General features: G+C 35.8%; 1 protein-coding gene across 1 annotated transcript; it reads right to left on the bottom strand.

Annotated features, from left to right (window-relative positions):
• Positions 1–10,846: 10,846 nt before the first annotated feature.
• On the bottom strand, positions 10,847–13,269 carry LOC128208983 (uncharacterized). Its single transcript, XM_052912763.1, has one exon. The coding sequence runs from the start codon at positions 13,031–13,033 to the stop codon at positions 11,483–11,485; it is 1,551 nt and encodes a 516-aa protein (XP_052768723.1). The 5' UTR covers positions 13,034–13,269; the 3' UTR covers positions 10,847–11,482.
• Between the last annotated feature and the right edge of the window lie 12,361 nt (positions 13,270–25,630).

Raw genomic sequence — 25,630 nt, 5'->3', positions numbered from 1 at the left:
TCTAAAACATCTAGACAACAGTTTATCATTTGAATTTACAAGCTTATACCAATATTGCAATATCCTCTCTTGGCGTATAACATATAATGGCACTTTGCCAAGTTCACCATAAACAGTAGCATTAGTTGTTTGACATCTAACATTTAGTAATTGTTTTAAAAATTTCAAATAAACCCTTTCTATATCGGGAGCAGAATGGAATCCCCATATTTCACAACCATATGTTAATATTGGTAAAACCATTGAATCAAATAAGTTTTTCATGTACATTTAAGGGTATCTTTTCAAACAATGAATTTAACGAAAACATTGCACGTAGAGCTTGTTCAGATAAAGCTTTCTGGGCCACTGAAAATTTTCCATTGGATGATAACATTACTCCCAAATAGCAAAATTTATTAACAATATCCAGTTTAACTTTGTTATAAAATAGACTGACATTTTCTTTCCGTGTACCTTTCTTGCCTATCATAGCAACAGTTTTATTAGTATTTACAGTGATATTCCATTATAAACAATAATCATGTAATTTATTTAATAACAATTGAAGGCCTTCCACAGATTTAGAGAACAAAACAGTATCATCAGCAAAAAGAAGCATAAATATCTGTAATTCTTCTAAATTTACAAAGTCATCTCTAACACTTTTTAATTGTGACTCCATATCATTAATGAACATAATAAATAGCAATGGGGATAATGTTTCCCCTTGTTTCACACCCGTATAACTTTCAAACGAATCTGACAACTTTCCGTTCACTCTAACACAAATTTTAACGGACTCATACATAGATTTTAACATATTTACATATTTTGACGAAAATTTTGTTGAAATAAAAGCTTGAACCAAATACCATTTCTATACACCATATCAAAAGCTTTTTTAAAGTCAACAAATGCACAATAAAGCTTACCCTTGTCACGTTCTATTATCTTGTTAATTATATTTTGTAATACAAATATGCAATCTACAGTACTACGTTTATTCCTAAACCCGAATTGCAAATCGGACAAAGAATTATTATTTTCAACAAAAGACCGAGCCCTGCTGTCCAACAACAATGAAAATATTTTAGAAAACACACTTGTCAACATAATTCCTCTGTAGTTATCAACATTATTTAAGTCCCCCTTTTTTGGCATAGGAATAATAATTCCTTTAGTCCATGATATAGGGTAAACACCTTTAGTGTAAATATAATTAAACAGTTTACATAACAATGGAGCTAAAGAATCTTTAATATCTATAAATAATTCAGGAATGAGCATATCTTCTCCAGGACTCTTTTGACGTTTCAATCCATTTATAGCTTTTATAACTTCACTTTCACTAAAATCACAATCCAACGTATTAACAATGTTGTCATATACGATATTATCGTTTAAGACAGTTTCTATATACTCGTCCTTATACACTTCATCGCTCGAAAAAACATGATTAAAATGTAAATAAAAATCTTCAGCAGACACAGAATGCTTATTAACAGTTTTCTTTTTGATTTTCTTAATTTCCTTCCAAAACTGCTTTGGATTTTGCTTAGACAAATCATGTAATTGTGATTTTTTTCTTAAATTAAATTTCTGTTTCGATACTCGTTTAACTCGCCTATAACAACGTCTTTTGTTTATAACAACAGCTGACAAATGAGGTGACCTATTTAACCTATACATTTTATTCGCTTTATTGAATTCACGCCGAGCTGTATCGCAATCATTGTTAAACCACGGGTTTTTACAATTTCTCCGGTTATCATGACTATATGTTTGTTTTTGTAAACCAAACACTGCACGTGCACATTTATACAGGGTGTTTCCACAAGTAATTATACCATTGTCAATAGTATCATTAGAACATGATACATTATTAACAATATTGTTAAGATTATTTAACTCACTTGCAACAGCGTGTTTGTACATATTGATACTACTATTATTCCAAGCTAATTTTTCAGTAGCAGGGGCGTCTTCAGTCTTTGTATTTTCGTATACACAACGAATATTAATTTGTATAGGTACATGGCTAGAAAAAGTGTAAAGATCATGTACAATAAAATTACTTATAATGTTAAACAACACAGCAGATATAACCGCATAGTCAATTACACTTTTACCAATCGTTGACATAAATGTATATTGACCAATACTTTTATCATCACCAATTCTGCCATTGGCAATTCTTAGGTCTGTACTTTTACATATATCAAGCAATTTTATACCTGATGAATTTATAATACTATCTTCACTATGCCTATCAACAATGTTAATTTCTTCGTCATCCCCATCTACAGTATTTAGATATTTATCAAATAATTTTACAGAATCAGCATAATCATTAAAATTTGCTGTTCGGGCATTTAGATCGCCCATAATACAAACTTTACCAAATTCACTATAAAGTCGTATATCTTTTTCTAGCTTTTCATAATATCCGGTGCTATGAGACTTAAAATACACAGAATTAGCAGGTGGAATATAAGCAAAGCACATACAAATATCGTTTTCTAAGCGAAAATATTCTTTATCAATCTTTAACCAAATAAATCCATTTTCATCACATTCTAAAACAGTAATACCATTTTTGAATATCGAACGAATAAATAGACATATCCCACCATGGCCCCTATTCGACTTTCTATTAACTGAAACACTTTCTTTTCTTGGAACAGAAATACAATCATAGCCATCAAGTGCATATTTATCATCTTTCGTTTGCCATGTTTCGGAACAGAATACAATATCAAAATTACAGACAAAATTTACAAATTCATTGTCAGATAAACACGTTTTTAGACCTTCAACATTCCACGCAATGATTGAAAGTTCATACTCTCCTCGCCCGTCCTAGTTAGACAAGGTTGGGGTATAAAGTTTATGATTTATGTACAACTTATCGCGGGCGATATAGGCATGTTTGTTCTCGCGCTTGGCCTGTTCCATGATCGGGATCAACTCACGCCGTCTCTCCTGTACCTCCTTCGGCTGTTGATCAAACACATTTTTGCCTTGGTTAACTGCACGGGCTGCTCTCTTTACCAAAAGTTTAGAGTCAGTGTCTTTGAATTTTACAATTATGGGCCGAATTTTCCCGGAAATAGGGTGCCCAGGAGCCCTATGAACCCTATCAATATGTACTACACTGCGGGCTTCCGCGATTTTAAGTACCGATTCACAATAATCGAGAATCTTCTGGCTACAGTTTTCGGTACTCACAGCACTTGCATACGAACCATGTGCCGGGCCCGGCCTCCCAAGGGCCGATCTCGCCGCCTGGGTCGTTTGCGCATCGCCGCTTGCAGTTTCCATCGGTGAGGAGTCAGCTGATGCTAGTTGTTCAACGGGGTTAACCTGGAGGTCGGGGCGTGGTGCAGAGGTCTCAGAAATGTTCAAGAACACTAAATTGTCCCACATAGACCGACATTTAAGATCTGTAACGTCATCCTTAAGTTTTGTATTTTGGTCATTTAGTTGTTTATTAGTCTGTGAGATAGATTTTACCTCGCCCTGTAGCTTTTTCAACGATTCCTCGTGGTTGTTTGTAGCAGTGTAAACAGTGTCATATTTATCACTCAAGAAGTTGTGGCTCAGCTCAATACTAAGGATTTTAGAATTAGCTTCATCAATCAATTGTTTATTCGTGGATATTTTGGATTCGATAGTGGTTAGTCTTTTCACAATTTCTACCTGCTGTGATTCAATGACATCTAATTTGCTAATTTTACTCAGAATAATGTCAATTTTAGACATCATATCATTTGGAATACTTTGTAGTGTCTGGTGTTCCATTGTTCTAGGGATTTGGAATCGATTTAAATGTGCATTCACAGTGTTCACCGGAAAAACGAATGGCGATGTCTGAGCCAACCCACTAAACCCCACACTAGTTTGACACTCTTATTTAAAATCAATACATACACATGTATCACAAACATAAATTTTGAGTTATAAAACCTTTAACTACTTACTAAATAATGCATTTATTGATAATATTAATTACTGATAACAAGATTGTAACCGTGTACTTAATAGCAGAAAGCACAAAAATATTGAATGATTTGTGAATGCTAAAATATTTACTGTGGTCTACTATAGTCTTATAAGGTAGAAATACCGTGTTTAATGCTCATTTCTTTCAAATTAAACTCGGTATCTTTCACAAGAACCATTATTTTCGACATTTATATATCATTTTTGGAATATTGAAACATAATCTTTTACCGTTGTTTTAAAGGCCGCATCATTGTAGGATATTTAACTCAACGGTCAAAATACTAAATGACGTTGATGAAGGTTGAAAACCTAAATCGACGCCATGAATGCAATGCTTGGTGCACCGTCGAACATAATTGTGTTCGTGTTGTTGTCAAATAACTCATTCGCCATTTATTCGGATTGTATTTGGATTGTATTTGAACATTAGCACAGAAGGGATTGTTCATGTTCTATCACTTTGTGCTTAAGCGAAAGAGAAGATCAAGTCATTTACATTCAATCGTTTCCAATTTTAAAGCAGAGCAACTGGCTAAGAATATCTTAAAATAATTGATATTTTTCCAAAATCGGACTTGGAAATGTTCACATTTTTTCTAGTTAAACTCCACGTCGCAATACTTTTTCTGTCGAGTACATATCTTCCTGTGGTTTTACTAGTGATACTTTGAAGTTATGTGACTAGAGCAGCATAGTTCTTACGATTTACATAAACACATGTATGGAACCATCAAATGATCCAAACATATTGTTTTCCATGATACCAGTCATCTGCTGTTATCGAAAGGCAACAAGGACAACTACGCGGGAAGCAGTTTCCCCCCGATTCACTCGGACGCCCTCACACGCATCATACAAGGGGAGAACGTGACGCAGCAATGGGAGATTGTCCACGTAAACATTTCGTGCTTCAATCAGCACAGCCCGCCATAAGAGATGTCAGACTATGTACAGCTGTTCCCCTATAACACATATCACGCGCGCCACATTTAAAAGTGTTGAAGTTTACTTTTATGTGACCATCCGAGAAACAATAAGCGCCCTTGAACGTATAATATGAAAAGGGCGCTCAACAAATCTGGTATAATAATAATAATAATAATAATAATAATAATAATAATAATAATAATATGAAATTTAGGCACTTGTATGCACTATTCAAGACTAAAACGGCTTAATTTGTCATTGGGGACGACCTCAAATCCCAATTAACCCATTTAACCATATATTGTTCGTATACCTTGGGATGGGGCGTACTCTCCTAGTTGCGCTCCCAAAGTGCGCCTCCTCTGACGCGAACTCCAGAATCCACCGTGCCCTGAATGAAGCAGGTCTTGCTTTACCAACGTACAAACTTTACGTTTTGGGTAACTTTCTTCTCTAGCATCTAGATGCATTCAAAGTACCGTTAACCGTGCAAAATAGATTCTGCAATCTTCATTCATTCGGTTCTGCGCTAAATAATCGCTCCTACGTTGCATGATGAAACGGCTCCATTGATCTTAAGATCTCGATTGTAATACATAATTATGTGAAATAGATGCAGGGGCGTTAAAGTCCCTGCCGACATACAAACGCCACTCCAGTTCGCGTCATGATCCATTCGCGTTTTGTACCGAACATGTAATTAAAATGGAAACGAAAAACAAATGGATGATTTTTAAGACAAGCATGATGATGTTACAAGAAATATTCTGAGAGCCAACAGTTGCATGATATTAAAACTATTGACTGTATTCATTTGTATGGCTTCTGTACTCTCTAAAATATCGACAGATTAGCAAAAAATGAACCCTTTATGTTGAAAACCTGAAATGAAATAGTTTAATCACCATATAACGTATAAATCCTTTAGTTAGATTTGATAAAGATGTCATATAAGCGGCCTATCCGTAGAAGAAACGGTTTTATTCTCATACATATATTGTATCATTGAAATACACAGATCCACAGATAATTATTTTATCCCAACTTTATATCATATCATTGTTTCGATACTATTTTACCCTTTCTCTTGGTGCTACCTCATCGTCAACATCGACGCTAAATGTTATTCATTATTTAACTTAGCTCACATCAAGTAGAAACGGTCTGTTTTATGCATTTTTAGAAGCTTCTTAGCAGATGTTGCCTCAGAAATTCCTCTTTGCGAGGGCATTTGTATAAATATTGTAAGTAGGCGCTGTAATATCATGATGGAGTTCTCTTTCGGGTGTAACAGACATTCCCATTGCTGTAAATGATGTTGTATTCAATACGTGCAATACAGAGTAGTGTACGATTTCCGTCTATCAAAAAGAGAAATAATAACAGATATATACAGATATTAATCTGTTTGTAGACGTACACAAGATACGCGAATGACGTCTTTATACAAAATTTCTCTATCTGAATCTGTATATTATGCGAAACTCGCTCTCTGTCATTCAATATTTCTGTCTTGTGTATGCTTTCTAAGGTTATATGAATTAGCATTATTATGACAGACGGAAATTTAGCGACATTATAAAACGTAGTAAAGGAATTCTATTAATGACATCGCAATCCCACCATATTAATGGTCCGAGACAAAACGGTGACATTTTTATATGACATTTTCGCATTTTTTCTTTCAAATTTGTAGTACTTTGTTTAGGAAAACTGTTGTGTTTTCATTTAAAGTTTTAAAAAATGCGCGATTTGACATTAACTTCGGTGCATATTTTTTAATCAGAATGAAAACAACACAAAAAAACACGCTACATCTATTGCTGCATCTGAGCATATTTTTATTTTTAATCTAGAGGTTTTGCTCAATAAAGTACAGGCTAATCCCGTTGGCTCGAACTCGCTCGGCTCGATTTCCTCGTTGGCTCGAACTGGGTTCGACTGTACTTTACAAATTGAAAAATATGCGACTACTTCGCAAAAACAATAGGACATTATCTTGGACAAAAATGCGATGGGCGGGATGGCGATGGTTCCAATAAGATTTCGTACATAGTGGTTTTGTTACGGTTGGCATTTATAATATAATGGATACTAAAGGGATAAACCGGGTAGAAGAGAACTACACGATAATCTGGATTAGGGGCACTAGGCTCACGGTCTATGAGACAATAATAGAGAAACACATGTACTGATTGTTCAGAACGCAGTTAAAGGTAACAACGTGAACTATTTTGTATAATGCTTCTATATTAACATAAAATACATACACCTGACACCTTTGTCTCGAACATCGTTAGAAATACTGTAAATCAGTACCAGTGTCCATTTTAGTCCAAGAGGTGTTAAGATTTGGAAGTTGAACACAGTTCTAAACAATCGGCCGAAAATCACATACAAGAGCCCTTATATCTCGAAATTTCTAAATCATAACAAGCTGATGTAGCTTATTCCATTAAGCTAATTTTCTTACTTATTCTTGATTTGAATAAATTAAATTATTTTATCGTATTTATCATATTAAGATACTTTCCTTTTAAAATCTTTATATATGTACATATTACAAATATTTTACAAAAAAAGCGAGCTTAGATCATTCATGTTACAAAGGATTTTAAGATGATTCCAGAAATTGGGGCCTTGGGCCGTTTCAGAAAAGGACCTTAAACGTAACTACAATAGTCTTAAATCTGTTGAATGCTCACACGTGTCAACAAGATTTTTTATTAACTTTGTGTTCATTTTTAATTATGGCTAATGTTAACTTCACAATATCTGTAGCATAATAACAAAAAAACTAAGATAATATTGATTTACGACTTAAATCGGCTTAGATATTCATGAAGAGGGCAGTGTCTCTGGTGTTAAATATCTTGAATAATAAAACCTTCACTGGTGAGGTTGGGGAACTAATTTATGGGTCATTAACCTCCCACTTGTTCAAACTTCCATCAATAAAGGCAAACTTAACCATATAATTTATGGGATGCAAAATCAACTTGATGGAAAAAAAAGTTAAGTAAAACAAACCTTAGACAACCATATATTAATCAACACGGAATATTTAAGATCCGAGTTAGTGTAAAAATGCAAGAACAGTCGAACCCCGTTGGCTCGAACTCCCAGGGACCGGCGAAAATACCTCGAGCCTCGGAGAATTCGGGCCAAATGGGAATGCTTACCTTCAGTTTAAAAAAATCGATACTTTATATCCAGTACGAGCAAACGAGAAATTTGAGCAAAGCGAGTTCGAGCCATCGGGGTTCGACTATATATGATTACAATATCTCAAATAACCAACCATTGTCCTCGTCTAGACTGCATGACGTAAATTTATTTAATACAACAGGAAATGACAATCCATGCGTTATGGTATGAATATTATTTCCGCAGTAGTGGGTTTATTAATTTTGACAATTTAGTGAGATATTTTATCTTTTCAAATATGAATGTAAATTCATGATGCATGTATACATTCGGAGCTCCTCGACCATTCTCCATCAAAGACAATCTCAGATGTATGTCGGAACATAAGAAGAAATAGTTCGTAAAATTTTAATAAAAGTATTAATTTATTTTAGTGTTTTCACCAGTATTTATTTTATATAAGATTAAATGTATTGCCAGAGAAGTGTATTATTACATAGTTAATAAAGATTCCCGAGAGTAAAGTTATTAACTTAATCTGCTAAATTGGAATTACTACGCGATCTACTTGCCGCGTAGTTAAATACAAAAAATTCTGACATTGTAAACCGTCCATATATATCCGAGGTTGTTTTCGTTGGAAAATGGCCGAGGTGTTTTGAATGGCATCTATAATATAATGTTCAGTGTATGTAAGGCAATTACAGGTACCAGGCTACGTCTTTTGAAAGATTGCCAATTGAAAGATTAAAGATAATAACAAATACTGTTTACTCTACAAAAATAAGCTAAAACATAACACAGGAATTGATAAAATATTCAATAATAACCGAAAGGTTGTTAACTGCCATTTGGAAATGAATTCACGCTAGAAACGTTGGGACATGTACTGAGTTCTGCCAATAGACGTTATTTTGCAATTGGAGAATTCTTGTTTGTTTGTAATTTAACACGCACATCTATTTTCAATGTAAGATTGGCCAAAATATAGAAACGTTTTGTTTAATGAGTATTATGTATTGGCTATTAATGACAATAAGCCGTAATAAATGCACACTATTAATAGCTTACTTCAAGCGGCCCGATACTTTGAAAACTACTTTTCTCGGGGTTAATAAGAAAAAGGCATTAATTTGCATGTTTCATTGTTATTTAAGCGGTCGGGGGGCGGGGGATTGTGTGTGAGTGTGTGTGTGTGGGAGGGGGGGGGGTCAGATCTTGCACGAACTAGGCGGTACAAACGAAGTAGTTTATAAAGTAACAAAATAAACCGTTACTAACGGTTTAAGAAAAATGCATAAAACATCATTTTTTTAACTTAAATATGAAAACCTGCGATCTATTTTTTGTCAGCTGTCTTATATTACTGGTTTCCATGGATTCTCGCAAAAATTGTCTCGTGCAAAGACAAAAAAAAAAAAAGTTGTCATAACGTACAATCTGTGAGAGTGCAGCTGTAACATGATTCGAGAAATTGGGGCATGGGGCCCGTTTCAGAAAAAGACCTTAATCGTTACTTCAATGATCTTAAACCTGCTGAATCCTGACAAGTGTCAAAAAGACTGTTTTTATTTATTAACTTTGTGCTCATTTATAATACTGGCTTAACTTCACAATTTCTGTAGCATAATAACAAATTATGAAACTAAGAAAATCTTGATTTACGACTTAAGTCGGCCAAGATAAAAATAAAACGGGCCGTGTCCCTGGTGATAAATATCTTGAATAATAAAACCTTCACTGGTGAGGTGGGGGACCTAACATATGGGTCATAAACTTCCCACTTAAACAAACATTCTTCAATAAAAGCAAACTTAACCATGTAATCCTTAAAGGACCCAAGATCAACTTGAAGAAAAAAAAGTATAAAAAAACACATCATAAACAACCATAAATTAAATTTCGAGCCAAGCGGGAATGCTTGCAATCAGTATATAAAAATCGGTCCTTAACATGCAGTTCGTGCCAACGAGGAATTCGAGCGAAGCGAGTTCGAGCCATCGGGGTTCGACTATATATATTTGTTTATATGCCCCTTGTTAAGACTACAAGCTTCTCAAATAGCCAACCATTGATGTACGTATCGTATCGACTATGCCATTACAAACACCGGGATAGTGTACAATAACATGTAAATAATTTGTTTGGGTGCATTATTAGACCACAAGTATCTCAAATAACCAAAACCATTGTCCTCGTCTAGACTGCATGACGTAAATGTATTTAATACAATATGAAATGACAATCCAAGCGTTATGGGATGGATATAATTTCCGCAATTGATGGGTTTATGAATTTTGACAAATAAGTGAGATATTTTATCTTTGCAATAACGGATGTAAATTTATGATGCATATATACATTCGGAGCTCCTCGACCATTTTCCATCAAAATCTATCTCGTATGTATGCCGGTACATCAGTAGAAGTAGTTCGTAAAATTTTAATCAAAGTATTAATTAATTTTAGTGTTTTCACGAGTATTTATTTTATATAAGTTTAAATTTATTGCTAGTGAAGTGTATTATTACATAATTAATAAAGATTCCCAAGAGTAAAGTTATTTAGTTGATCTGCTGAATTGGAATTACTACGCGATCTACTTGCCGCGTAGTTAAATACAAAAAATTTTGACATTGTAAACCGTCCATATACATCCGAGGTTGTTTTCGATGGAAAAAGGCCGAGGTGTTCCGAATTGCATCTAGAGTATAATGTTCAGTGTATGTAAGGCAATTACAGGTACCAGACTATGTCTTTGAAGGATTGCCAAATGAAAGATTAAAGACAATAACAAATACTGTTTATTCTACAAAAATAAGCTCAAAAAATAACACAGGAATTGATAAAATATCAAATAATAATAAAATTATAACATGATAAAAATATCACATGGTGAGATAAAAAGTTATACTTGTATAATATGGGGATCAAATTTAGCGATTGCACCCCACCTAAAGGTTGTTTACTGCCATTTAGAAATGAGTTCACGCTAGAAAAGTTGGCACAATTGTACTGAGTTCTGCCAATAGACGTTATTTTGAAATGGGAGAATTCTTGTGTTTTTGTTTATTTAGCACGCACAGCTATATTAAATGCAAGATTTATCAAAATACAGAAAAGTTTTGTTTAATGAGTATTATGTATTGATTATTAATGAAATGAAGCCGTAATAAATGCACAATATTAATAGCTCATTTCAAGCGGTCCAATACTCTTTTTTATCGAAGTTTATAAAAAAAAGGCATTGTAATTTAAGCAGTATGATCTATTTTATAATTTATAAACTGCTTCGTTTGTACCGCCTTTTTCGTGCAAAATCTGACACCTCAAACCCACAAAACAAATTGAGTTTCGAGTTCCGAATATCGACAATTAGCACTCGCTTTGCATGTTAATTTACAATAAATGATACATAACTTTCATGAAAGATATTTAAGGACCGTCAAAAAACCGAACTTGTTCCCCACCCACAAGTCTCCCGCACTATCGATAGTTATAGAGAACGGGGAACTCGTGCCCATGAAGATGGCCCTTTTTTCGAGCTCCGTATCCATAATAAGGAACCCCCTGAAGCGCCCTAGGGGGTCTAGCACGTGCACAGTGTGGTTCGTATAGTCCACAACGAGGACTTGTCCGTATTTGTCACAACGCACAGATTCTGGGGCGAAGAGGTGTCTAGTTGATGAGCCTGGTCCCCTGTATGTTGATTTGATTTTCCCCTCTTGGTTAAAGATCATAACACTCCCTTTGTTTCGGTCCGACACACATATGTCGTCGTTGACGTTGACGGCAACGCGACAGGGCTGTACGAGGTCTTCGCTACAGGGTAAAACTGTCAGCTGACCGGAAGTGATATCCAATTTCTTGATTACACTCACATCATCTTTTCGTCTATGCATGTTTTCAACACAGCAGACTATAATCTCACCAGTACAATTCGTATAAATTCCTCTCGGTATCCGAACCAATTGAAAGGTTTTTATCACATCACATTGGTCATTCAAAACTTTGATACATCTGTCTATGTGGCATGATATGGCAAGTCCATCCTTGACCGTACACACGCCATCTACTTTACATCCGAGGTCAACCTTCTTTTTGATGTCTCCATTTTTGTCCAAAAGATGGAGAAGTGGTCCCCATTGCCATACGACCCATACCTGTTCGTCCCAACCTTGACACATTGTAGTCACACATCTCGCACCAATACACTCGGGTCGAAATGAATTGATGCGCTTAACCTCTATTCGCCAAGGCACGAACTCTTTCGAAAATTCTCCCAATATTTCTAATGGCAAAATATCTTTTCCAGTATTAATATCGGGCATAGGGGTCAAAATGTAAATAGGTCTTTCTAAAAGACACAGTGGTAATGCCAGTTCTTGTTGCAAAACGCTAGTCAATATATGCTGATGTTGCTGTATAATAATTTCATCATCCGAAGAATTTATTACACGTTCAGTTTCAACATAAAAATGTTTTGCACTTGAAACGAATTCATTAAATTCTGAGATCTTATCAACAAGAATCGCTTCCGCTTGATCATGTTCAAATTGAATATCCTTAATCATAACATCAACAATAACAACATCATCCTTTTGTAAATATTCGGACCTTTTAAGAATTTCTTCCATGATATTAGCAAGACTAGCGTTCATTCTGTCGATATAATGCTGCAAGTCATACGTAACTATACACGAGTACCTTATTAAATGTTTGAGCTTATATACTTCCTCTTTCAGTTTCGTTCTTATCCGATCACTTTCGTCCTTCAACGAAACTGTCATGTGTCCACCGTGAAACTTCTCACAATTTTGGCAAATCTTCCGCTCACACTCGTAACAATAATCCAACAAGAAACCATGGAGGTCACATTTATTTCTCTCTGATAAATCTTTGTTTACATTTCTATTAATTACAACACTGACTAAGTCCGGTTGTTTATCGTCACTATTCGTCAATATCTCCATAAGTTTATGTATAATGTTCTATTTAAAATAAATCATAAACTCCTTAACATAACTTCACACACACCGCTTTCATAACTACAAATGTATGAAGCACTTAACAGCTATTGCAACACTCCAGTTTACAACCTGCTCATGTATGAATCCGTTACGAGTATAACAAACCGAGTCGTATGCGAAATACTGCTAAGTAATCGTTCTGAACTCCGCTCCTATAAGAACCCGTAGCGCTATTGATTCGCCCTTGCGATACATTGAGAAAGTTATGTAGATCTCGGCTTCTTTACGACTGTCTGTTCAATTTGCAGCGGATTTCAAAGCTACATCTGAATTACTGCAAGAATGCTTAATTATATTGTAAATCAATCAAGAAAGCTAACTTGTTGTGTGATACAGCAATCTGATTAAAATCCTTTCCTGAATACTCATCGGATATTTTATGACGTTCTGATCAATTTTAAGCGGGATTTGAAAGTTGTATTGGAAGGACTGCTAAACTGCAAATAAATCAAGTAGTAGTTAGCTTACTTATTGTGTCATACAGCAATCTGATTAAAATCCTATCCTGAATACTCATAGGCTATTTTATGACTTTCTGATGAATTTAAGCGAATTTTAAAGTTATATTTGAAAGACGGGAAGAATGCTTCATTGATGGGCAATCAAGCGAGTGAACTCGCTTATTGTGAACATATACACCAAACTAACTAAACTCATACCCTCAATACGCTTCGGCTATTTTATGACTTTCTAATCAATTTCAAATAGGATTTGAAAGGTATATTTCAAGGACTGCAAGAAATTGCTAATTGTGTTGTAAATCAATCGAGTAAGTTAGCGTAGTGTGTGCATATACACCAAACTATTTAAAATCATATCATAAATGTGCTTCGGCTATTTTATGACTTTCTGGTCAAATTTAAGATGGATTCGAAAGTTGTGATTGAAGGACTGCAAGAATGCTTAATTATACTGTAAATCAATCGAGTGAACTCGCTTATTGTGTGTATATACACCGAACTAATTAAAACCATATCCTCAGTGTGCTTCGGCTATATTAGGACTTTCTTATCAAATTTAAGCGGGATTTGAAAGTTGTATTTGAAGGACTGCAATAATGCTTAATTGTGTTATAAAATAGTTTGCTAATTGTGTAAATATAGACCAAACTAATTAAAATCATATCCTCAATGTGTTTCGGCTATTTTATGACTTTCTGATCAATCTTAAACGGGACTTCTGGTGTGCAGATATATGGTTAATTAAAATCATATGCACCATAGGGATTGCGTGCTTGAATCAGATTGCAGATGCATGTAATTCATATGCTTACTTAATTTCCTCGTTTGTCTTTCTTAAAGTTTTAAAATTTGTCGTATTTCTAATTAAAGATAATTATCCGCTAAGTGCCGACTTAAAGTTTACGCGCTTGATATCTGAGAGGTTTACTATTATGTAAGTGTGTGTGCTTGAATAATATTTAATAATTATTTAGACGACACAATGAACGAAGGACACGCTGTAATGGATACCATGATTAGATAATGTATTTTAAACGTACAGCTAAAGGATACCAAATATTTGACAGATGTAGGTCGTCGAAGATAAAGAATGAACTAAACATACATGTATATATCTAAAAAAGCACGGTCTACTAGCGGATGTGGTCCCGGCGCGCTAAACTGCCCAATTCCCTCCTCCCTCTAAAATATAGAAGAAAGAAAATATGAATATAATACACCAGAATGCATTATTCGGGCGAGGACCCCAAACCTACCTTAACGCATTTAAACCATATGTTTTCGCTTAAGCGGAACGCGGTCCAAGACCTTATGCACCAGTCAATTGTAACCACCCCCCCCCCCCCCAGGTTCGCAGGTATACCGGGGATAGCCGGGGAAATGGGCAATGTTTTTACTTTCCAGGTGGCCCCGCAGTGCCGGGTTAATGCGGTGGTTTTGTCTTTGTGCAAAAAACAGCGGGGAATAGGCCTTAATTAAGGTCCCTGTGGTGCAGGGGCATTTGCGGGGATTTTACCAGCAGTTCTTCCCCGGATTTTACCCGGGCTTGGCTGGACCGAAAGTCAAAGTCCCCGCTATTCCCCGGACCTGGGGGCCGTGATTACAATTGACTGGTGCATTAATTGCCAGGCTTGGTTGTCCGGTTAGCGAGTTCGCTTCTCACCTAGACGACCTGGGTTCTATTCCCGGCCTGCGCGCATGTGAGTTTGGTTTGTGGTCACCAAGCCAGACAAGTGGGTTTCCTCCGGGTACTCCGGTTTCCCTAACAACACAAGACCACACTCTCGAGTAAAGGTTTGCCAACGAGAGTGATTATTATAACTTAAAATAACTTGTTTCACAATCGTTGTAAAATATTTAAGTTGTACCATTACGTTACTGCCCCAGAAAATATCATGCAAGCATTGATAACATCGTGAATACTAAAAGAAATAACGTCATAGCTACACATTTAAATGTTTGAGCTATAACTACACATTAATAAACGCTAGGGCGTTCTAAAAACAAAACAACAAATGTTTCTTTGAGAAGCAGAGCCGAGTAAGCAGTGGCAAAATGCCATTCTGTTTTTTATAACTTTACTTTTATTTAGTTCTATTTTTCAGCATTTTGTTTTGAACACCGTAAAAACATCATAAATCTTATTGGACTAGGGCTCTTGTGGCCTAGTTCATAGCCATAACCGCGATGTCTGCATTTTCAAGCCGCATCTGGGGGTTCACTGACGAAATGTATTCATACGCTGTATTTTGATTGGATTGCCGTTAGCGAATTTGAATAATCAAAGTAGTACCGGAACTGATTACAATGAAAAAAAATCCAATAAAAATAGTTCTCCTAATAATTTAAGCTAACCGTATGTTCTTTTAATGAAGCACAAGAAAGTCATACGTAGCGAGTGAGTTAATATGGTTAACTACATGAATGTTCTTGCATACGGTCAGATTACATGAAATAAGAGTATGAACATATTGGAAAAGTACGCATCGAAATTTTCCCGTTCAATGCTCTGTATTGATGGACTGGTACCCTCTTTCTCTTTTATCCGAAAAGAAACCAGTATCAGATAACCGCGGTGCCCATCGCGCATTCGATATGTCTTATGAATTCATACGTAAAGCGACTAAAGTTTGCGGCCTAAGTAGAAAACAACTAGGAAAGTTCGTTTAAAAAGTAATGTTAATATCCTTTGTATAGAATGTTGGTATTTATTTATAAAAACGATATCCATTGTTAATAAAAAAATCCGAAGTCGGTCCCTGTTCTTTTTTTTTGGACATAATTGTAACTAATCATTGCATGGCACTAAGCACTTTTTTCAAACAAAACATGATTTTTGGTATTTATTGTTCAAATATACTATTAATGTTAACTAAAACCCATATGCCGCGTACCTGTATAACTTTATATTTTTGAGGAAAAGTAAATCAGTGTACCAGTCTACTGTATTGACCTCATTTACTCTGATCAGAGCGGCCGAATGATTCAGACATGTATGTTATCACTACTTCCGGATGTTGATGATGTGAATTTCATACGTGTTTTATTGAAGAAATTTATCAATAAAGCCGCCATTGAATGATTACCACCATCAAACGGATTTATTTTCATCTTACCGTGGGTAGCATTTTAAATTTGACACGTAAATTTTCAAGCAACACAAGTTTGTTTGATAAAATCAAGTGATTTCAATTTTGCAAAATGGAGATAAAAAATATCAAATATGCGCATACTTATTTATGAAGTTTCATTCTAAATGAAGCCAAATGTATCAATATGTGCACAGCATCAGGCTTATGAATAAGATGATTGTTTACCTATGTACATAGAAAAGTATTGGAGCTACTCTCAGTGTAAGTACATTTTGTTCAATGACATTGTGATAAACCATCGCTGTAGGTAAAACAATCTTGCCTGCTCAATTTTGATTTCCTCTCATATAATGCACCAGTCAATTGTTACCACGGCCCCTTGGGGATATACCGGGTGATGGGAAAGTGCTGTGTTTACCTTACAGGTGTCCTCGTAGCTAAAGAACTTCAGCGAACACATTGTAAATTACCTTTTTGGACTTGTTCAATGTGTTGTAAACATAAAAAATTAAATATCTACATTAAAGTTATGGAAGCCTGAACTAGTGTCCTCGCAATGCCGGGAGATTGCGGTGGTTTTGTCTTCCCGCAAATTATATCAGGGAATTGCTCTTACCTTAGATCTCCGGGGTGCGGGGTTATTCACGGGATTTTACCACCAGTTCGTGACCGAAAGTCAAAGTACCTGCAGTTCACTGTGTGTGTGTGTGTGTGTGTGTGTGTGGGGGGGGGGGTTACAATTGACTGATGCATACTTTACAAGTTCTTTTTCTGAAGACGCTTTGTGCTCACTTTTTGTTTTCTAGCCAGGAATGAAAATCAATAATCAGTCAGAGATACAGTATGGTGATACATTGTTGTTGATATATCAATATAAATTTGTGAAATATTTGAGGGAAAGGTACTTGGTTATATAATTTACAAGTGTAACTTTTGAGTTTTATTTAACTATGCCGTGCCGAATACTGTGGAGATAGAATTAATTTGTATTAATAAGTTGACTTGTGGCGTTAAGGGAACAGAATTAAAATCAAAATATTCAATAAAGTTACATTATCACCCAATTATGTTGTGGAATAGTGAAATAATGAAGATTTAACCTCACAACAGTCTTTCTCAAATATTGTCCAGGCTTTTTTATGCTTAAAAATACCTAAACTGGCAATGTTAGAACAGAAATCGTCTTGGCATGAGATTGGATCACAAGGATCATTATGCACCAGTCAATTGAAACCACGGCTCCCACATCCGGGGATAGCCATGTTCTTATCTTTCAGTAGGCCCCGCAGTGCCGGGTCTTCCCGGAAAATACAGTGTGGATGGGGCTTTACCTATTAACCTAATGTCCCTTGGGTGCGGGTGCATTCGGTGTGGACTTAACCACCAGATTATCTCCGCAGGGCCGGGAATTCCCCGCTTTTCCCGGACCGGGGGGGGGGGGGCATGGTTACAATTGACTGATGCATTAGCTTGTGTATTCAGATTCAGGGTTTTGGTGCGCGGTTGAAAAATTAACTAATTGTCTAATTACATATTAAAAGTTAAGAATATATATTTATTTATATAAGTTATACTTTATAATCCAAATCAAAGATACATTGTACTATCCAACGCAAGAAATGTTTGTTTATTAAAGTAAATAAAGCAATCCTCATACCAAGTAACTGCAGTATTTCTTAACCAGCTTAATCGACATTATGAGTTCAAATTACTGCAATTAAAGGCACATCTAGTTTTCAGAATTATTCAAACTCTGATTTAGCAACCTAAAAACGTGGTGAAAGTATTTGCCAAATGTACTGCAACACCTGATACATGTTGCCTACGAATCCAACAAATTCTTTGCATTCCAAATGTCCAGTACTATTCAATTTGAAGTGCCTGAAAAGAAAGCTTCTTGATTCTACATTCAACATCTTCTTTCTGTATGACATTTTGGGCCTGGGAATCATGAACCTACAACCTTTTGCAACTATTGAGATAGGGAGCTATCAGGATAGTGACAGAGGACAATATATGAATGGTCAACTGCTGCATTTATTGAGTTATCTAATGCATACAAATTAAGACGGAGAAAATAATTCTCATTTTTCCAAACTACTTCCTTAGCATCTTGTATGTAGTCTGACATGTAGTTGTCTTTTACAATGATTGTTCAAAGTTACAATGGCCCTGTTGGTTAAAGATGCTCTGTCCATGGGGTAACAGGTTTTGTACATAATAGGGTTATAAGTACTGCTTACAATGATTGTTCAAAGTTACAATGGCCCTGTGGATTAAAGATGCTCTGTCCATGGGGTAACAGGTTTTGTACATAATAGGGTTATAAGTACTGCGTTTTGATCCAGGAGGTTGTATTCGACTCAAGTAGATTTTTGCAGATTCGGTTTTCATAAGGCACAGCCGAGTAAAATCAAAATCTACAAAAAACTACCAGAATCGAATATGACGTTCCGCCATATCCGGATCAAAACGCAGTACTAATAATCCTTTTATTATATACATTACTGATAAGATCACTTAGAAGCCACATCTTTGCATAATAAATTGCATTTTAAGGATGCACTCATTGGTCAATTTAATATTGCGCAACATACTTGTTATGACGTGACGTCACAAGAGTGGTATATGGCCGTAATGCACTGGAACGGAATATGGGTTAAAGTATTTTGTGATACGTATTGCATGTGGATTGATGATGGGTATATAATAAAGAATATAATAATGATTGGTATTCCATTCTCACAAGCAGTGTGATGAACTGCTGACACCATGTTATGAAATTTTATTTAAAAGACATTTCAATAGTTCATACTTGATAAACGATATTCATCTCATCTTAGTCTACTCAACTTGCTTTGTACAAAAGTCTGCAGCAGTAATAAGAATAGCATGAGACAGAAGGCAGTGCATAATATTTATCAACAGCACTAATTTATCATGGTAACATTTTATATTAATTGAATACAAAGCACTAATTAAGAGGGAGAAAATAATTCTTCACTTTTCGAATAAAAACTACTTCCTAATAGCATTGTGTATGCAGTCTGACATACGTGTACAATGTAGATGTCTTTTACAAAGAGTGTTCAAAGTATGGCCCTGTGGTTTAAAGCTCCCCTGAAAAAGAGGTGACAGGTTTTCTATATAGTATATAATTACATCATTAAAAATCTTCTCTGAAACTGCAAATAACAGACCTTTGTTATGAAAGAATTGACCAAATTAAAAAGTATGTTTACTTTGGTTAACATACGCCAAACACGTAAATTAATTTGTACAAGTCTGATTAAACGACTTTAAGAAATTTAAAAGAACTATGACTTTATCTGATTTAACGCTTAAGCCCCCCCCCCCCCCCCCCTCACTATACACACACTTAATGAGATTTTTCAAATTTCCTTTACAGCTTGCAAGCAATTTAAGTCAAAAGTTTAAGTTAGCCCATTAAACAGTGACCCCTTGTGATATGAGCCGATTTTTAAAATGCTTATAACATGGTTGTCAACATTCCCCTAAATGAGGCCCTAGTCCATCAGTGCTTTCAGCACTTTGATATTGTTCTAGTATTATTTAACCCATTAGTAGTCACGTAGGTGACTGCAGTATCGATTTCCTTGAATGACCCTCTACAATAACAAACTTCATCAAAATAATTAATTAAGGGAAGTCCATTTAAAAAAAGCGCTTTTGAATATCAGTGTAATGGCATTATCTAACATATAGCCATTAGATAATAACGAGAGAAAAAACTACAATAGAAAGCATTATCCCTAACGGTTTTATCTACTACCTCGGAACAACATGGCTCGCCAACGGCAATCCCCCCTACTATTTTATCAGCATTTATCAGTATCAGCAATTATTTTTGTTGGAAGGAATTCATTACTATCTACACTCTGATCAAATGTTTTCATTCACAGAGGGAATGCAATTCTTAAACACTAATTGTCTATTTTTTTTTTTATTATTATGAACTTTCATTATTTGTAAAGATTTCTGTGGGATTACCCCACCACAACGCTGAACGTAACTATTCCAGATCAATTGGGTATGCATGTAGTTCAGGTTCGACAGCGGGAGAGTCCATGACATCACGAGATTTCATCTAAGTCACATACATTTAAGTGAAATATTATCTATCTTACAACAATTGTGAAGAAAGTTATGATAACTTATACTTAGTCACTCTCGTTGGCACGATGTCACGCGAGAGTGTGGTCTGGTGTTGTGGGGGAAACCGGAGTACCCAGAGAAAACCAATTTGTCCGACTTGGTGCTCACATGCACACAGGCCAGGGAATCGAACCTGGGTCGCCTGTATGAAAAGCGATTGCGCTAATCACTGCGCAAAACCAAATCTAGAAAAAGGCCGTCTTGTTGAATTCCTTTCTCTCTCAAAAGGTGCAGAACATATTCGCCATCCTTGACATAGTTTCAACAGTTCAACATCACATTTTGCGCTTCGTTTTTTGGCAGTTAAAAACATAACGAATGTTTTTTCCAAAGGCGTATAAATTTACACGGAAGTCGATTAATGTCAACCTTAATTCTACTTGAAAATGATGCTAACAACCCCTAACAAGGCAATTTCTGAGCATGATTACAAGTTAAAACCTCCATTACACAACTTTAATTATAGTTGTATGTCTAACTTGAGCGTTCTAGACGTTTTCTACCAGAATTTAATTGGCCAGACGACCTTGAGCTCGAAAAGGATTGTTTACGTTACAGGTCGGAATATTCGAGGTAAAATGGACTATTTAGGAGTGCAAATGTTTCGAGATAAATTTGATTTGTCGCGGATCCGTGGGTAAGTGGTAACCCACTTTACTGCCAATCAAATGGTCGTAGGTTCGATTATCCGTCGCACCGCTAAAATATTAATTGTTTTCCGGGAGGAAGGCTCTACACTGGCGCACGGTAAAGTACCAAGGTATGTCTTAACGTCCCTCCGCACAAAAGACAAACATATGTTGGCATGGGGAAAGAATTCGATATTTATTTTGGCAACTGTTGAAGAAGTGTGGCACACACAGACGCATACAACCAAAAATCAAATTCTCTACATAAATACTTTAACAACACTGAAAAGCTCGAACATACTGTTCCATTCTGTTCCATTCTGTTCCATTCTGTCTAAATGTTGCCGGCCCCTCCGGCACATGTCCTGATCAAACCTGTATACTACCAGGCTTAAACAATTAATAGTTACAAAGTTTCAAAGAGTCTTAATTGCGCCTCGTAATTTTTTTTTTCACGGTGATACGAAATTGATCATATATCCTTCATAGGAATGACAGCCGCCCACGCAGAACACCCGCCGACGGTGGATGAAACGTGTTACCGTAGCGATGCACGTCGGGCTTAACCAAAACAGATAACCCCTAATTCATTCCTCAGAATATTGGAACTACGGAATCCATCCGGACATGCATGCATGTATAAACACATATCAAACATGTATACAAACATCTTTTTTTCGAATTTGAATGTAATCGATGTTCGCTGTTAGAAGTCAAGCCTAGAACTGATTCGCCCGCCAATATAACCGACCACCCTAGCTCGAATACTACGTGACATTCACGCTCAAATGACCCGTGTATTTTGCGCTCATAACACGTTAAGACATTCGTTTTGCCCTATACTTCGTCACGGCCAGAACTATCAACTCTAACTAGTGTTACATTCTGGCTGTCCACTATGCTCCAAAAATCTAATAGATGGATTTCAGATAACCTAACAATAGATTCTGCATATCATTAACTGACCACGTGTACTAGCTGGGGGCAAAACATTGCTGATAAACCCCTCCAGGTTGATACATTATATAGTACAATATAGTTCAATGGTCTAGTTTACATGATAGATGTAATGGTTTCAGTTATTTTAACAAGTTGATTTATCAGATTATGCAAGGAAATTATCCTCCAGTAATGTAGCAATATATATTCTGTTGGAGCAGGAACTTTACCTGATCCTTACAAAATAACTGCAAGTATTAGGGAGTAAATCTGAAAGTGTTTGTGTCAGATATTATCCCAGGGATAATAAAGAAAAATTGAGTCAAACTTAAACTATTTTCAGTATTTGTATTTTCATACAGTATATAAACAGAAAAGAGTGAAAATAAAAAAAGGACCCCCCTATCTGTCAACTATTCATCACCGGGCAAAAGGATGGACATATATCCTGATTCCAAAGTTATTTGCTTGTCCGACACACGTCCAACCCCATCCATCAGGAATCAAATTTACTGCTCCCGTCGGCGATATAGATATTAAATATTTTATTGTATTGTTATGTTAGTAGTTGCTCCATGTTTGTGCTAAAAAATAAAATATGATAGATTATTGAAATCACTTTGTTGTAACCATGTTCAAATGCCTCAGGTATATTTGATCGTGCCACCTCCCGCTCTGGCCAAACAATTAATTGTTTCAAACATTTAGCTAAACTTGGTACCCATGTGTTCCAAATTAGAAGAACTGTTGCCCCCAAAATTGTTCATCCATATGATATGTCTTTGTTTGAAAGACCTAATCCGATTTTCATTAGGACAATCAAGAGGTGGTCTTTAAGTGAAAGTCTTGCCAGTCTGTTTTTAAAGTGACACTCTGATTCAAAATCAATACATGCACATGCACATGTATAACAAACATAAATTTTGAGTGATAAACCTTTAACTACTTACTAAATAATGCATTTATGAAAAACATTCATAACTGATAACAAGATTGTAACCGTGTATTTAATATCTGAAAACGCAAAAATATTAAATGACTTTTGAGGAACATGATTAGGCTTGATTTGTCTCGTTTCAGAAGACACCCTTTTGCGAATTCCTTTGAGTTTTTTCTCGTGATGTTGTTGCCATCATATTCCCGTTTAGGGAGCTGGTTGTCAGGAATTTGACGTACGCAGCAGATATTCCGTCAAATTTCAGTTTAATTACTTTTCAAATATCAATGTTTGCACGGCCAGGAATTACGTTTCTTCTCACGAAACGTATCTAAGTCTCAAAATGATAAGTTTTCGATAGTCGCTTCACCAAGAACACTTTTACCTATCAAAGTGTTAACGTTGTTCAAGTTCCTCTTAATTATTCCCAGCACCTGTCTAACAAAAGTTTCAACGAAAACCAGGTTATTAGAATTAGGATGTAGATGGGCGGGCGGGCGGCAAATATTGGTTTCCACTCGATACTTAAGTTAGACTTGATGGAAAGTAATGAAAGCTTTAAGAAGCTTATATTAAGGGCTGGCTTGGGATTGCTTTGATAACTTAAGTTAGAACTGATGGATAGTGATGAAAGTTGGTTTGTAGATAGTTAATATGAAGAGCTAGCTTGGGATTGCTTTTTAGAGGGATGAGGTAATGAAGGTCAAGGTCACTGTTATTTAAAATAGTGAAATGGCTTCCGCCCAATGACTTAATTAGAATTGATGGATAGTGTTTAAAGTTAGTGTGTCGGTAGCTTATGTGAAGAGCTAGCTTGGGATTGCTTTTGAGGGGCTTTTGTCAAGGTTAAGGTCACTGGGTCTTATGATAGAAAAATATATTTCTATATCTACTTCATTTGTAAAAGAAGATGAAAACAGATAAATATTACGCACTATTTATATAATTTTTTCATAATTCTTCAGATCTCATTTCAAAAATAAAACCATTTCAATACGCTTTTTTGGAATGATTCTGTTAATAATATACTGTATATAATGTTGTAACAGGTGTTAATATGTATAATATATATATTGTAAATATTCTATACGTTTTTTTATGAAACGGATAACGGATCAATCATGAACTGGCAATCCCAAAAAGAAAACTGAAAAGTTCACATAACTGTTTTGTAAAATGCACTTTTTGAATGACGAAATAAAGTGTGGCAAATCATTTGGAGTGTTAAACAAAGATACAGACGGCTGAAACCCTTCAAAACTGTTAATATAATTTATATGCTCAAATATTATCTTTGAACTCAACGATTTTGAATTGCGATAGTAACTCTTTTCAACAAATTGCTTGAAGGTTAAGTTATCATTCTAATGTTTGTGGGCGAGTCCTTGTGGGCTTGGGGATTTGTTGTCAGTTTTTTTTGTTTGTTTTTTTCTTACGGTAACGGCATGAGTTCGCTCCTCACTAAAATCAGACTTATTTGTTTTATACTTTAAGAGTATTTTTTATCTACAGTGTCGTTATCAAAGAAAAAAAGGTTATAATTTCTGTATTTTCAGATGCATTACCGAAGAAATCATGTTGCCAAAGTATCAGCGAGTCCCTTTGAATGCGTTTAAACCAAACGTTGTTTCAATCGACCATATTGGGTCACCAAATTTATATCGTACTAAAATTGCGTCTATTTTCCGTTTCCGATGAATGAATGAAACATTTGAAAATGAAAACAGGTTGTCGACGTGATGTTTACGTTACGGGGTTAGTATATAGGAGACGCAGGGAACCATATTCGGTTTCGAGCTTCGCTCTCATCCGATATCATTTCCTTTGCCCCGTATATCCCATATCGGGTCATCTACTAACCCCGTAACTTAAAATATTGTATCGGCCTTGGCGGTTTTCATTATTCAAGAGCTCAATGATCGCGAATGATAACGTCTACTTTGCCTCTTAATATATCAGACGAATCCATGCTAATAGTTATTTACTCTTCTGTTATGCACCAGTCAATTGTAACCACGTCCCTACCCTAGGTCCGGAGAATAGCAGTGACTTTGACTATCGGTCCAGTCAAGCCCGGATAAAATCACCGCCCTGCGAGGACGAACTGCTGGTTAATCCCCGCCAAATGCCCCCGCACCCCAGGGACCCTAGGTAAGGCTAATACCCCGCTATTTTTGGTGCGAAGACAAAACCACCTCAAGCACTCGGCCACCTCGAAGGTAAAAACACGGCCCATTTCCCCCACTATCCCCGGTATACCCCCGGATCTGGGAGGGGGCGTGGTTACAATTGACTGGTGCATTATA

This window comes from Mya arenaria, chromosome 11 (genome assembly GCF_026914265.1).
Source record: "Mya arenaria isolate MELC-2E11 chromosome 11, ASM2691426v1".
Classification (NCBI taxonomy): Eukaryota; Metazoa; Mollusca; class Bivalvia; order Myida; family Myidae; genus Mya; species Mya arenaria.
The sequence above is the reverse complement of the archived record's forward strand: the minus strand, read 5'-3'. Positions and strand labels throughout refer to the sequence as shown.